This window comes from Petromyzon marinus, unplaced genomic scaffold (assembly GCF_048934315.1).
Source record: "Petromyzon marinus isolate PM22_M1 ecotype Great Lakes invasive population unplaced genomic scaffold, UKy_Petmar_22M1.pri1.0 PM_Scaffold_185, whole genome shotgun sequence".
Classification (NCBI taxonomy): Eukaryota; Metazoa; Chordata; class Hyperoartia; order Petromyzontiformes; family Petromyzontidae; genus Petromyzon; species Petromyzon marinus.
Genome location: NW_027423152.1, coordinates 39,429 through 54,730, shown reverse-complemented (window position 1 = coordinate 54,730; position 15,302 = coordinate 39,429). Strand labels below are relative to the sequence as shown.

Sequence of the window (15,302 nt, the reverse complement as noted above, 5' to 3'; positions counted from 1 at the left end):
TCTATGGGTGTCTCCGTGATGAGTCTATGAGTGTCTCTGTGTGATGAGTCTATGGGTGTCTCCGTGATGAGTCTATGGGTGTCTCTGTGTGATGAGTCTACGGGTGTCTCTGTGTGATGAGTCTATGGGTGTCTCTGTGTGATGAGTCTATGGGTGTCTCTGTGTGATGAGTCTACGGGTGTCTCTGTGTGATGAGTCTATGGGTGTCTCTGTGTGATGAGTCTATGAGTGTCTCTGTGTGATGAGTCTATGGGTGTCTCCGTGATGAGTCTATGGGTGTCTCTGTGTGATGAGTCTACGGGTGTCTCTGTGTGATGAGTCTATAGGTGTCTCTGTGTGATGAGTCTGAGTGTCTCTCTGTGATGAGCCTATGGGTGTATCTGTGTGATGAGTCTATGGGTGTCTCCGTGATGAGTCTATGGGTGTCTCTGTGTGATGAGTCTATGGGTGTCTCTGTGTGATGAGTCTATGGGTGTCTCTGTGTGATGAGTCTATGGGTGTCTCTGTGTGATGAGTCTATGGGTGTCTCTGTGTGATGAGTCTATGGGTGTCTCTGTGTGATGAGTCTATGGTTGTCTCTGTGATGAGTCTACGGGTGTCTCTGTGTGATGAGTCTATGGGTGTCTCTGTGTGATGAGTCTATGGGTGTCTCTGTGTGATGAGTCTACGGGTGTCTCTGTGTGATGAGTCTATGGGTGTCTCTGTGTGATGAGTCTATGGGTGTCTCTGTGTGAGTGAGTCTATGGGTCTCTGTGTGAGTTAGTCTATGTGTGTCTCTGTGTGATGAGTCTATGGGTGTCTCTGTGTGATGAGTCTATTTGGTCTCTGTGTGATGAGTCTATGAGTCTATGGGTGTCTCTGTGTGATGAGTCTATGGGTGTCTCTGTGTGATGAGTCTACGGGTGTCTCTGTGTGATGAGTCTATGGGTGTCTCTGTGTGATGAGTCTATGGGTGTCTCTGTGTGATGAGTCTACGGGTGTCTCTGTGTGATGAGTCTATGGGTGTCTCTGTGTGATGAGTCTATGGGTGTCTCTGTGTGAGTGAGTCTATGGGTCTCTGTGTGAGTTAGTCTATGTGTGTCTCTGTGTGATGAGTCTATGGGTGTCTCTGTGTGATGAGTCTATTTGGTCTCTGTGTGATGAGTCTATGAGTCTATGGGTGTCTCTGTGTGATGAGTCTATGGGTGTCTCTGTGTGATGAGTCTACGGGTGTCTCTGTGTGATGAGTCTACGGGTGTCTCTGTGTGATGAGTCTATGGGGGTCTCTGTGTGATGAGTCTACGGGTGTCTCTGTGTGATGAGTCTATGGGTGTCTCTGTGTGATGAGTCTATGGGTGTCTCTGTGTGATGAGTCTATGGGTCTCTGTGTGAGTGAGTCTATGGGTCTCTGTGTGAGTGAGTCTATGGGTCTCTGTGTGAGTGAGTCTATGGGTCTCTGTGTGAGTGAGTCTATGGGTCTCTGTGTGAGTGAGTCTATGGGTCTCTGTGTGAGTGAGTCTATGGGTCTCTGTGTGAGTGAGTCTATGGGTCTCTGTGTGAGTGAGTCTGTGGGTCTCTGTGTGATGAGTCTATGATTCTCTCTCTGTGATGAGTCTATGAGTGTCTCTGTGTGATGATTCTATGGGTGTCTCTGTGTGATGAGTCTATGGGTCTCTGTGTGAGTGAGTCTATGGGTCTCTGTGTGAGTGAGTCTATGGGTGTCTCTGTGTGATGAGTCTATGGGTGTCTCTGTGTGATGAGTCTATGGGTCTCTGTGTGAGTGAGTCTATGGGTCTCTGTGTGAGTGAGTCTATGGGTCTCTGTGTGAGTGAGTCTATGGGTCTCTGTGTGAGTGAGTCTATGGGTCTCTGTGTGAGTGAGTCTATGTGTCTCTGTGTGATGAGTCTACGTGTCTCTCTGTGTGATGAGTCTATGATTCTCTCTCTCTGTGTGATGAGCCCACGGGCTGTGTCTCTGCCATCCCCCCCCGTGCAGCTGCAACGTCTCGTGCCCTCCGGGCTTCCACGGAGCAAACTGCTCCGCGCAGTGCGGCTGCCTCGCCGGCTCCTGCGACCCCATCACCGGCGCCTGTGCAGGTAAGGCAGGGGGCGAGTCTTCGCGTGCGCGTGGGTGAGCGGGTCAGTGGGCTCGACGGTGAGCCACCGGCCAACACCGCCAACACCGCCAACACCGCCAACACCGCCGACGCCGGTGACGATGACAATGACGCCGGGCTGATCCCGGTCCTCGCGCCCTCCGCCGCTGTCGACTCAGCCTCAACTTGAGCTTCCCGGCGCCATCACCGCCACCGCCACCGGCGACGCACGGATGCGCCCTGGGGGTGCTGGCCCCCCTATCTCTCGTATTGGCGCCTGCGTGCGTGCCTTGGCAGGCCCCTTCAGCTACATGCCACTGGCGGCCGCAGCCGGCAGTCTGCTGCTGCTCGTCCTGCTCATCATCCTCGTCGCCGCCTGCTGTCGCTGCTGCTGCTGCTGCTGCCGTGGCGACCGCGAGAAGCCGGCCAATGAGATTCTCCGGAAGAGGTTTTTATTTTTTTTTATTTTACCCACCCCCATAACCCTAAACCTAACCCTGACCATGACCTATCCCTAACCATAACCATAACCCTAACCATAACCCTAACCCAACCCTAACCATAACCATAACATAACCCTAACCTAACCCTGACCCTACCTAACCCTAACCTAACCATAACCATAACATAACCCTAACCATAACCCTAACCTAACCATAACCCTAACCTAACCATAACCCTAATTCTCCGGAAGAGGTTTTTTTTTTACCCATAACCCTAACCCAACCTAACCCTAACCTAACCCTAACCCCACTAACCTAACCCTATCCCTAACCCTAACCTAACCCTAACCTATCCCTAACCTAACCCTAACCTAACCCTAACCTATCCCTAACCTAACCCTAACCTAACCCTAACCTAACCCAAACCTAACCCTAACCCTAACCTAACTCTAACCTAACCATAACCCTAACCTAACCCTAACCTAACCCTAACCTAACCCTAACCTAACTCTAACCTAACCTAACCCTAACCTAACCCTAACCTAACCCTAACCTAACCCTAACCTAACCCTAACCTATCCCTAACCCTAACCTAACCCTAACCTAACCTAACCCTAACTCTAACCTAATCTAACCCTAACCTAACCATAACCATAACCCTAACCATAACCTAACCCTAACCCCCCTAACCCTAACCTAACCCTAACCTAACCTAACCCTAACTCTAACCTAATCTAACCCTAACCTAACTCTAACTCTAACCTAACCATAACCATAACTCTAACCCTAACCATAACCCTAACCTAACCCTAACCTAACCATAACCATAACCCTAACCATAACCCTAACCCTAACCTAATCTAACCCTAACCTAAACCATAACCCTAACCTAACCATAACCCTAATTCTCCGGAAGAGGTTTTTTTACCCATAACCCTAACCCAACCCTAACCATAACCCTAACCCCCCTAACCCTAACCTAACCCTAACCTAACCTAACCCTAACTCTAACCTAATCTAACCCTAACCTAACCCTAACCTAACCATAACCCTAACCTAACCCCGCCACCACCCCACGACGTTTCTACTGCAACACAAAGCAGCAATCATCATCATCATCAGGTGTGAAAACCATAGCAACAATAAAATAATAAAAATATAAAACAATACAATAATAAAAATATAAAACAATAAAATTATCACGACGTTTCGACTGCAACACAAAGCAGCAATCACCCCCCCCCTCCTCTTTTCCGAACATAGATGGACTCGTCCATCTGAACAAACTGTCAAATCGCTCTCCGTGGTGCTAACGTTTAAAAATAAAACGCCACTTTTTTCAAATTTTCTTGCCTTGGTTTTCACACCTGATGATGATGATTGCTGCTTTGTGTTGCAGTAGAAAACGTCGTGAGAATTTTATTGTTTTATATTTTTATTATTTTATAGTTTTATATTTTTATTATTTTATTGTTTTATATTTTTTATTATTTTATAGTTTTATATTTTTATTATTTTATCCTTGCCGTGGTTTTCACACCTGATGATGATTGCTGCTTTGTGTTGCAGTAGAAACGTCGTGAGAATTTTATTGTTTTATATTTTTATTATTTTATAGTTTTATATTTTTATTATTTTATTGTTTTATATTTTTATTATTTTATAGTTTTATATTTTTATTATTTTATTGTTTTATATTTTTATTATTTTATAGTTTTATATTTTTATTATTGTATTCTTGCTGTGGTTTTCACACCTGACGATGATGATTGCTGCTTTGTGTTGTAGTAGAAACGTCGTGAGAATTGTATCGTTTCATATATATTTGTTTTATTATTTTATTGTTTCCCTTCTACGTGGTGACTTTACAGAAAGAACCAAGAATACTTTACAAGGACAATACATTGAAACGTACTTTGATGATAATGTGTCCATTGTCCTTGAAACTGATTAGCCTAGACCATAGCTGCACCTTCCTCTATGGCCTTGTCTCACCACCGGTGCTGTAGGTCAAAGAATAGCACCCCACCACCACCACCACCACCCCACCCTTCACAGGCACTGCTGCTGCTACCCGAAGCAACTGCACCAATATTCCACGTGTACTAAATGGGGGAGACGTTGTGCTTGTCTTTGTGTTACACGTCCAAGGATCACCTCCCAGGACTCCCCTCTCCCGGCCCGGGGTTGCCCCGGGATTTTTTTCTGCGGACGACAGAAGCTTCCTCAGGTTACCGGTACGCGCGCACACACACACACACTACCATACCGGATGCTTGCTAAACCCACACACACGCGCACTACCATACCGGATGCTTGCTAAACCCACACACCCTAACTCCGTGTCTTCACACACACACACTACCATACCAGATGCTTGCTAAACCCACACACACACTACCATACCGGATGCATGCTAAACACACACACACCACTCAGTGTCTCCACACACACACTACCGTACCGGATGCTTGCTAAACACACACACACTACCATACCGGATGCTTGCTAAACCCACACCCAATTGTGTCTCCACACACACACACACTACCATACCGGATGCTTGCTAAACCCACACACACACACACCACTCCGTGTCTCCACACACACACACTACCATACCGGATGCTTGCTAAACCCACACACACACCACTCCATGTCTCCACACACACACACACTACCATACCGGATTCTTGCTAAACCCACACACACCACTCCATGTCTCCACACACACACACACTACCATACCGGATGCTTGCTAAACCCACACACAGACCACTCCGTGTCTTCACACACACACACTACCATACCGGATGCTTGCTAAACCCACAACCTAACTCCGTGTCTTCACACACACACACCCACTACCATACCGGATGCTTGCTAAACACACACACACACACACTACCATACCGGATGCTTGCTAAACACACACACACACACTACCATACCGGATGCTTGCTAAACCCACACACACACCACTCCGTGTCTTCACACACACACACTACCATACCGGATGCTTGCTAAACCCACAACCTAACTCCGTGTCTTCACACACACACACCCACTACCATACCGGATGCTTGCTAAACCCACACACACACTACCATACCGGATGCTTGCTAAACCCACACACACACACTACCATACCGGATGCTTGCTAAACCCACACACACACACACCACTCCATGTCTCCACACACGCACACTACCATACCGGGTGCTTGCTAAACCCACACACACACACTACCATACCGGATGCTTGCTAAACCCACACACACACTACTCCGTGTCTCCACACACACACTACCATACCGGATGATTGCTAAACACACACCCTGCTCTGTGTCTCTACACACACCACATACCGGATGATTGCTCAATGCATATAATGCTCTGAATCCACACACACTACCATACCGGATGATTGCTAAACACCCACCATACCGGATGATTGCTCAATGCATATAATGCTCTGAATCCACACACACACACACTACCATGCCGGATGATTGCTAAACACACACCCTGCTCTGTCTCTACACACACACACACACACTACCATACCGGATGATTGATAAACGCACGATGTATGTTTGTAAGTTAGTTCGCTCCGTAGGTGAGACTCATGAGTCTTCAACGTGTTAAGAAATGCCAGCTGAGATTCATTCGCGAGCCAGATGCAGTCGTCAAGAGAGCCACGTCTGGCTCGCGAGCTGTAGGCTTGCCGACCGCTGATCGAGATGATGATTTAAAAGTGCGTAGCTCCAATGGAGAGGACTCCAGGCGGCCGCGGGAACGGTTCTGAAAGCGCCGCGTAATGCGGTGACCACCATCTTTGTTCGATGGTGAGCCAAAAGTGTAGTGTATAGTGTATTGTAGTGTGTTGTGTAGTGTATAGTAGTGTAGTAGTGTAGTGTATAGTGTATCGTAGTGTGTTGTGTAGTGTATAGTGTATCGTAGTGTGTTGTGTAGTGTATAGTAGTGTAGTGTGTAGTAGTGTAGTGTATAGTGTATCGTAGTGTGTTATGTAGGGTATAATAGTGTAGTGTATAGTAGTGTAGTGTATAGTGTATCGTAGTGTGTTGTGTAGTGTATAGTGTAGTGTATAGTAGTGTAGTGTATAGTAGTGTGTTGTGTAGTGTATGATAGTGTAGTGTATAGTAGTGTAGTGTATAGTGTATCGTAGTGTGTTGTGTAGTGTATAGTGTATCGTAGTGTGTTGTGTAGTGTATAGTAGTGTAGTGTGTAGTAGTGTAGTGTATCGTAGTGTGTTGTGTAGTGTATAATAGTGTAGTGTATAGTAGTGTAGTGCATAGTGTATCATAGTGTGTTGTGTAGTGTATGATAGTGTAGTGTATAGTAGTGTAGTGTATAGTGTAGTGTATAGTAGTGTAGTGTATAGTGTAGTGTATAGTAGTGTAGTGTATAGTGTAGTGTATAGTAGTGTAGTGTATACTAGTGTAGTGTGTAGTGTAGTGTATAGTAGTGTAGTGTATAGTGTAGTGTATAGTAGTGTAGTGTATAGTGTAGTGTATAGTAGTCTAGTGTATAGTGTATCGTAGTGTGTTGTGTAGTGTATACTAGTGTAGTGTATAGTGGTGTAGTGTATAGTGTAGTGTATAGTGAAGTGTATAGTAGTGTAGTGTATAGTGTAGTGTATAGTGTAGTGTATAGTGTAGTGTATAGTAGTCTAGTGTATAGTGTATCGTAGTGTGTTGTGTAGTGTATAGTAGTGTAGTGTATAGTGGTGTAGTGTATAGTAGTCTAGTGTATAGTGTAGTGTATAGTAGTGTAGTGTATAGTGTATCGTAGTGTGTTGTGTAGTGTATAATAGTGTAGTGTATAGTAGTGTGTAGTATAGTGTATGGTAGGGTGTATTGTAGTGTAGTGTATGGTGCAGTGTATAGTAGTGTATGGTAGTGTAGTGTATAGTAGTGTAGTGTATAGTGGTGTAGTGTATAGTAGTGTATAGTGTAGTGTATAGTAGTGTAGTGTATAGTGTAGTGTATAATGCAGTGTATAGTGTACTAGTATCGTGTAGAGAAGTGTATTGTAGTGTATCGTAGTGTAGTTGTTTGTAGTGCAGTGTATAGTGTTGTATAGTGTAGTGTATAGTAGTGTAGTGTATCTTAGTGTAGTGTATCATTACTATACACTACATTACTATACACTACACTATACACTACACTATACACTACTATACACTACACTACTATACACTACACTATACACTACACTACTATACACTACACTACTATACACTACACACTATACACTGCACTACACACTACATTATACACTACACTACTATACACTACACACTACACTACACTATACACTACACTACACACTACACTATACACTACCCCACTATACACTACACTATACACTACATTATACACTACACTACACTATACACTACACTACTATACACTACACACTATACACACTACACACTACACTACTATACACTACACTATACACTACACTACACACTACACTACACACTACACTACACTACTATACACTACACTACTATACACTACACTACTATACACTACACTACACACTACACTACTATACACTACACTACTACACACTACACTACTATACACTACACTATACACTACACTACACACTACACTATACACTACACTATACACTACACTACTATACACTACACACTACACTATACACTACACTATACACTACACTACTATACACTACACTACACACTACACTACTATACACTACACTACACACTACACTACTATACACTACACTACACACTACACTATACACTACACTACACACTACACTACCATACACTACTATACACTACACTACACTACTATACACTACACTACACACTACACTACTATACACTACACTACTATACACTACACTACACACTACACTACTACACTACACACTACACTACTATACACTACACACTACACTACTACACTACACACTACCCTACTACACTACACACTACACTACACACTACACTACACACTACACTACTACACTACACACTACACTACTATACACTACACTACACACTATACACTACACTACACTATACACTACACACTACACTATACACTACACTACTATACACTACACTACACACTACACTATACACTACACTACACACTACACTACACACTATACACTACACTACTATACACTACACTACTATACACTACACTACACACTACACTATACACTACACTACACACTACACTATACACTACACTACACACTACACTATACACTACACTACACACTACACTACACACTACACTACTATACACTACACTATACACTACACTACACACTACACTATACACTACACTATACACTACACTACACACTACACTATACACTACACTACACACTACACTACTATACACTACACTATACACTACACTACTATACACTACACTATACACTACACTATACACTACACTACTACACACTACACTACACACTACACTACACTATACACTACACTTCACACTAGTGCCGTACTAGTGACGAATTGCCCACGTGTTCAAGTGACCCACGTGTCTGATTTCCCCTCCCACCCACCCACCACCACCACCACCCCCACAGTCCACCACCACGACCGCGAATTGGCCTTCAGCTGCAGCTACATTGAGACGAGCTCCGTGCAGAGGGACAGCGTCGACGTTTCTTCGTCTCCCTCCTCCTCATCCTCCTCCTCATCCTCCTCCTCCTCCTCCTCCTCGCATGTCTTCAGCTTCATGGGGGCTGACGAACAGTGCTTCTACTCCATACCGGAGGGTGACCCGCCACTATGAGTCTGACACGCTCACTCGCGTGTGTCTCTCTGTGTCTCTGTGTGTCTCTGTCTCTCTGTGTCTCGTGTCTCTCTGTCTCGTGTCTCTCTGTGTCTGTCTCTCTGTGTCTCTGTGTCTCTGTGTCTCTCTGTCTCTGTCTCTCTGTCTCTCTGTCTCTGTCTCTCTGTCTCTCTCTGTGTCTCTGTCTCTCTGGCTCTGTCTCTCTGTGTCTCTCTCTCTGTCTCTCTGTGTGTCTCTCTGTGTCTCTCTGTCTCTGTGTCTCTCTGTCTCTGTGTCTCTCCCGTGTCTCCCCGTGTCTCCCCGTGTCTCCCCGTGTCTCTCTGTCTCTCTGTCTCTCTGTCTCGTGTCTGTCTCGTGTCTCTGTCTCGTGTCTCTCTGTCTCTCTGTCTCGTGTCTGTCTGTCTCTCTCTGTGTCTCTCTGTCTCTCTGGCTCTGTCTCGTGTCTCTCTGTCTCTCTGTCTCTCTCTGTGTCTCTCACTGTCTCGTGTCTCTCTGTATCTCTGTCTCGTGTCTCCCTGTGTCTCTCAGTGTCTCTCTCCCCGTCTCTCACCCGCGCGTCTCTCCCCGTGTCTTTCTCTATCTCCCCGTGTCTCTCTCCCTGTCTCTATCCCGCGTGTCTCTCTCTCTGTCTCTCACCTGCGCGTCTTCCCCGTGTCTCTCTATCTCCCCGTGTCTCTCTCTCTGTCTCCCCGCGTGTCTCTCTCCCTGTCTCTCTCCCTGTCTCTCTCCCTGTCTCTCTCCCCGTGTCTGTCTCTATCTCCCCGTGTCTCTCTTTCTGTCTCCCCGCGTGTCTCTTTCCCAGTGTCTCTCTCCCAATGTCTCTCTCCCTGTTTCTCTCCCTGTCTCTCTCCCTGTCTCTCTCCCCGTGTCTCTCTCCCTGTCTCTCTCCCTGTCTCTCTCCCAGTGTCTCTCTCCGTCTCTCTCCCCGTGTCTCTCCCAGTGTCTCTCTCCCAGTGTCTCTCTCCCTCTCTCACCCTGTCTCTCCCAGTGTCTCTCTCCCTGTCTTTCTCCCTGTCTCTCTCCCTGTCTCTCTCCCTGTCTCTCTCCCCGTGTCTCTCTCCCTGTCTCTCTCTATCTCCCTGTCTCTCTCCCTGTCTCTCTCCCTGTCTCTCTCCCCGTGTCTCTCTCCCTGTCTCTCTCCCTGTCTCTCTCCCTGTGTCTCTCTCCCTGTCTCTCTCCCTGTCTCTCTCCCAATGTCTCTCTCCCTGTCTCTCTCCCTGTCTCTCTCCCAATGTCTCTCTCCCAGTGTCTCTCTCCCTGTCTCTCTCCCTGTCTCTCTCCCTGTCTCGCTCCCCGTGTCTCTCTCCCTGTCTCTCTCCCTGTCTCTCTCCCAGTGTCTCTCTCCCTGTCTCTCTCCCCGTGTCTCTCTCCCTGTCTCTCTCTATCTCCCTGTCTCTCTCCCTGTCTCTCTCCATGTCTCTCTCCCTGTCTCTCTCCCTGTGTCTCTCTCCCTGTCTCTCTCCCAATGTCTCTCTCCCTGTCTCTCTCCCTGTCTCTCTCTGTCTCTCTCCCTGTCTCTCTCCCCGTGTCTCTCTCCCAGTGTCTCTCTCCCCGTGTCTATCTCCCTGTCTCTCTCCCTGTCTCTCTCCCAATGTCTCTCTCCCTGTCTCTCTCCCTGTCTCTCTCCCTGTCTCTCTCCCCGTGTCTCTCTCCCTGTCTCTCTCTATCTCCCTGTCTCTCTCCCTGTCTCTCTCCCTGTCTCTCTCCCCGTGTCTCTCTCCCTGTCTCTCTCCCTGTCTCTCTCCCTGTGTCTCTCTCCCTGTCTCTCTCCCTGTCTCTCTCCCAATGTCTCTCTCCCTGTCTCTCTCCCTGTCTCTCTCCCAATGTCTCTCTCCCAGTGTCTCTCTCCCTGTCTCTCTCCCTGTCTCTCTCCCTGTCTCGCTCCCCGTGTCTCTATCCCTGTCTCTCTCCCTGTCTCTCTCCCAGTGTCTCTCTCCCTGTCTCTCTCCCCGTGTCTCTCTCCCTGTCTCTCTCTATCTCCCTGTCTCTCTCCCTGTCTCTCTCCATGTCTCTTTCCCTGTCTTTCTCCCTGTGTCTCTCTCCCTGTCTCTCTCCCTGTCTCTCTCCCAATGTCTCTCTCCCTGTCTCTCTCCCTGTCTCTCTCCCAATGTCTCTCTCCCTGTCTCTCTCCCTGTCTCTCTCCCTGTCTCTCTCCCAATGTCTCTCTCCCAGTGTCTCTCTCCCTGTCTCTCTCCCTGTCTCTCTCCCTATCTCGCTCCCCGTGTCTCTCTCCCTGTGTCTCTCCCTGTCTCTCTCCCAGTGTCTCTCTCCCTGTCTCTCTCCCCGTGTCTCTCTCCCTGTCTCTCTCTATCTCCCTGCCTCTCTCCCTGTCTCTCTCCCTGTCTCTCTCCATGTCTCTCTCCCTGTCTCTCTCCCTGTCTCTCTCCCTGTCTCTCTCCCAATGTCTCTCTCCCTGTCTCTCTCCCTGTCTCTCTCCCTGTCTCTCTCCCCGTGTCTCTCTCCCTGTCTCTCTCTATCTCCCTGTCTCTCTCCCTGTCTCTCTCCCTGTCTATCTCCCCGTGTCTCTCTCCCTGTCTCTCTCCCTGTCTCTCTCCCTATGTCTCTCTCCCTGTCTCTCTCCCTGTCTCTCTCCCAATGTCTCTCTCCCTGTCTCTCTCCCTGTCTCTCTCCCTGTCTCTCTCCCAATGTCTCTCTCCCAGTGTCTCTCTCCCTGTCTCTCTCCCTGTCTCTCTCCCTGTCTCGCTCCCCGTGTCTCTCTCCCTGTCTCTCTCCCTGTCTCTCTCCCTGTGTCTCTCTCCCTGTCTCTCTCCCCGTGTCTCTCTCCCTGTCTCTCTCTATCTCCCTGTCTCTCTCCCTGTCTCTCTCCCTGTCTCTCTCCATGTCTCTCTCCCTGTCTTTCTCCCTGTGTCTCTCTCCCTGTCTCTCTCCCTGTCTCTCTCCCAATGTCTCTCTCCCTGTCTCTCTCCCTGTCTCTCTCCCTGTCTCTCTCCCAATGTCTCTCTCCCTGTCTCTCTCCCTGTCTCTCTCCCTGTCTCTCTCCCAATGTCTCTCTCCCTGTCTCTCTCCCTGTCTCTCTCCCAATGTCTCTCTCCCAGTGTCTCTCTCCCTGTCTCTCTCCCTGTCTCTCTCCCTATCTCGCTCCCCGTGTCTCTCTCCCTGTGTCTCTCCCTGTCTCTCTCCCAGTGTCTCTCTCCCTGTCTCTCTCCCCGTGTCTCTCTCCCTGTCTCTCTCTATCTCCCTGTCTCTCTCCCTGTCTCTCTCCCTGTCTCTCTCCATGTCTCTCTCCCTGTCTTTCTCCCTGTGTCTCTCTCCCTGTCTCTCTCCCTGTCTCTCTCCCAATGTCTCTCTCCCTGTCTCTCTCCCTGTCTCTCTCCCTGTCTCTCTCCCAATGTCTCTCTCCCTGTCTCTCTCCCAATGTCTCTCTCCCTGTCTCTCTCCCTGTCTCTCTCCCAATGTCTCTCTCCCAGTGTCTCTCTCCCTGTCTCTCTCCCTGTCTCTCTCCCTGTCTCGCTCCCCGTGTCTCTCTCCCTGTGTCTCTCCCTGTCTCTCTCCCAGTGTCTCTCTCCCTGTCTCTCTCCCCGTGTCTCTCTCCCTGTCTCTCTCTATCTCCCTGTCTCTCTCCCTGTCTCTCTCCCTGTCTCTCTCCATGTCTCTCTCCCTGTCTTTCTCCCTGTGTCTCTCTCCCTGTCTCTCTCCCTGTCTCTCTCCCAATGTCTCTCTCCCAGTGTCTCTCTCCCTGTGTTTCTCTCCCTGTCTCTCTCCCTATCTCTCTCCCTGTCTCTCTCCCTGTCTCTCTCTATCTCCCAGTGTCTCTCTCCGTGTCTCTCTCTATCTCCCCGTGTCTCTCTCCCTGTCTCTCTCTATCTCTCCCTGTCTCTCTCTCTGTCTCTCTCTGTCTCTCTCCCTGTCTATCTCCCAGTGTCTCTCTCCCTGTCACTCTTTTTTTACGATCAGAAGAGACATGAAGATGCTCGGTGTAGTCGGCACTTTGCTCCGTTCATCATTTCGGTTTTTGTTTTTAAGCTTTGCTTTACGTAACCCCCCCCCCCTTCCCTCTCTCTCTACCCCCCTCTCCGCCCCCCCCTCTCTCTCTCTACCCCCCTCTCTACCTACTCCATTTGGCTCTCTCCCGCTCTCTCTCTCGCTCTCTCTCACTCTCTCTTTTCTTCATAACTACGACAAGCGCTGCATCTGAACGCAGCCATTCCCACGCGGTCAAAACCGGCCTCCGACGGGTGTAGCTCACAATCTGTTACGTGCAACGGAGAGCCCTCTGTACCGTCACCTGCCACCGAGCTCACGGCCCTCCCCCGGCGCCCCCACCGCTCCTCGAAGGCCCGTCACGGCGTGTGGGTCAGCCGCTCCGCACGGCGGAACTCCGGGCCCACACCACCACCACCACCACCACCACCGCACCCTGGCTCCGACGGGAGCGCGGAAGATGCCCCAGGGCTGCCGGCCGGACGTGGCCCCATCCAGGGCCACCTTCCTCTACCCCGTGTGTGTGTGTGTGTGTACACACACGGGGCAGAGGCTTTGGCCGTAGCCGAAGGGCAACGCTGACAAGGCCCCCCTGACGATGTCGGGGGTTCCGTCGCCCCCTTCGGGTGTCCGAAGATGAGGACCGTCGGGAGGGGGGGGGGAAGGGGAGAGAAGCGGAGGCTGGACCTCTGGAGGATGTTTCCCAGGACCTTCGGAACGCGGCGAGGTCCAGGCTCTCGCTCTCCGCGTGTCGGCGCGCCAACGTCTCCGCTTTACCGCGGGCGGGACCCGGCAACTCCGGGGACGTGTCGGCGAAGCGCCCCGGTGAAGGCGTCGGAGGCGACGGTGCCGTGGGCGACGCTCCGGCCGCCGTCGCCGACGCGGTCGTTACGTCGGGCTGCGGTGGAGTTGCCTCCGGCGAGGCCTCTCCGGAGAGACGCCGGGGGGGCTGGGGGGCTCTCCTCCGGGCGTGGTCCTTGTGGCTCCTCCTCAGGGTTGTGTCCTGTTTGGTGGAACCGGACCACGTAGGAGTAGAGAGCAGCTTCCTCTTGACGTTAGCGATGGCCACCCTCCGGCAGATCTTCCGCCCGGCACGGGTCGCGATCCGCCTTCGTTTGTCGGCAATGGCGACGCAGCGGCACGACTGGGAGAGCTCCGGTGGAGGGGGACCGAGAGGGGCCTCGTCATCCCCGACGCCGATGGGGACGGGCGGCGTTCTCCCCGCCGCTGCCGCTGAGAAGGCCCCCTTGGCTCCGGCCAGGATCCTGGCGGCCACCCGGAGCGACTGCAGCCCCCCCCCCCCCCCACTGTCTTTGCGGGCCTATGTCTGCCGGTCCGAGCCACCGGACCTCCGTGTTTCGGGCTCCGCCAGATCTCCCGTCCTGGCGAAGCCACGCGTTGGCGAGGCGCCTCTCCGTGCCGGGGGTGGTGGTGGTGGTGATGGTGGTGGTGATGATGGTGATGGTGGTGGTGGTGGTGATGGTGGTGATGGTGGTGGTGGTGATGGTGGTGGTGATGGTGGTGGTGGTGGTGATGGTGGTGATGGTGGTGATGGTGGTGGTGGTGGTGATGGTGGTGATGGTGGTGATGGTGGTGATGGTGGTGGTGATGGTGGTGATGGTGGTGGTGATGGTGGTGGTGATGGTGATGGTGGTGATGGTGGTGATGGTGGTGGTGATGGTGGTGATGGTGGTGATGGTGGTGGTGATGGTGGTGATGGTGGTGGTGATGGTGGTGGTGATGGTGATGGTGGTGGTGGATGGCGGCTTTGTCTGCGGGGTTCCTGAGGATCGGTTCGAAGACCAGATCCTCGGCCGATCGCGGCCGCTTCAGCCTCCTGACGGCGAGGGAGCTCCGTGTCCGCAGGACGCTCCCTGTAGAAGGGTGGCAGCTTGCCCCAGTGGGAGGCCCTGCAGGTCCACGTAGAATAGTCGCTTGGAGCACCGCAGACCCCCCCCCACCCAGCTGTTTCAGGAGGAAGGAGGCCGTGACGCTCCAGGCCGGTGCCGGG

The 15,302-nt window shown here is 50.4% G+C and overlaps 1 protein-coding gene across 1 annotated transcript in view; it reads left to right on the top strand.

Annotated features, from left to right (window-relative positions):
• Positions 1-15,302, top strand: part of LOC142922838 (uncharacterized) — a gene marked incomplete at its 3' end in the record, with an annotated part of 65,473 nt that overhangs the window by 30,579 nt on the left and 19,592 nt on the right. The window contains exons 7-10 of the mRNA XM_076063774.1: positions 1,975-2,075; positions 2,372-2,522; positions 4,669-4,754; positions 9,141-9,332. Of these exons, the coding sequence (XP_075919889.1) occupies positions 1,975-2,075; positions 2,372-2,522; positions 4,669-4,754; positions 9,141-9,332 (530 nt within the window). The remainder of the gene's footprint in view (positions 1-1,974; positions 2,076-2,371; positions 2,523-4,668; positions 4,755-9,140; positions 9,333-15,302) is intronic.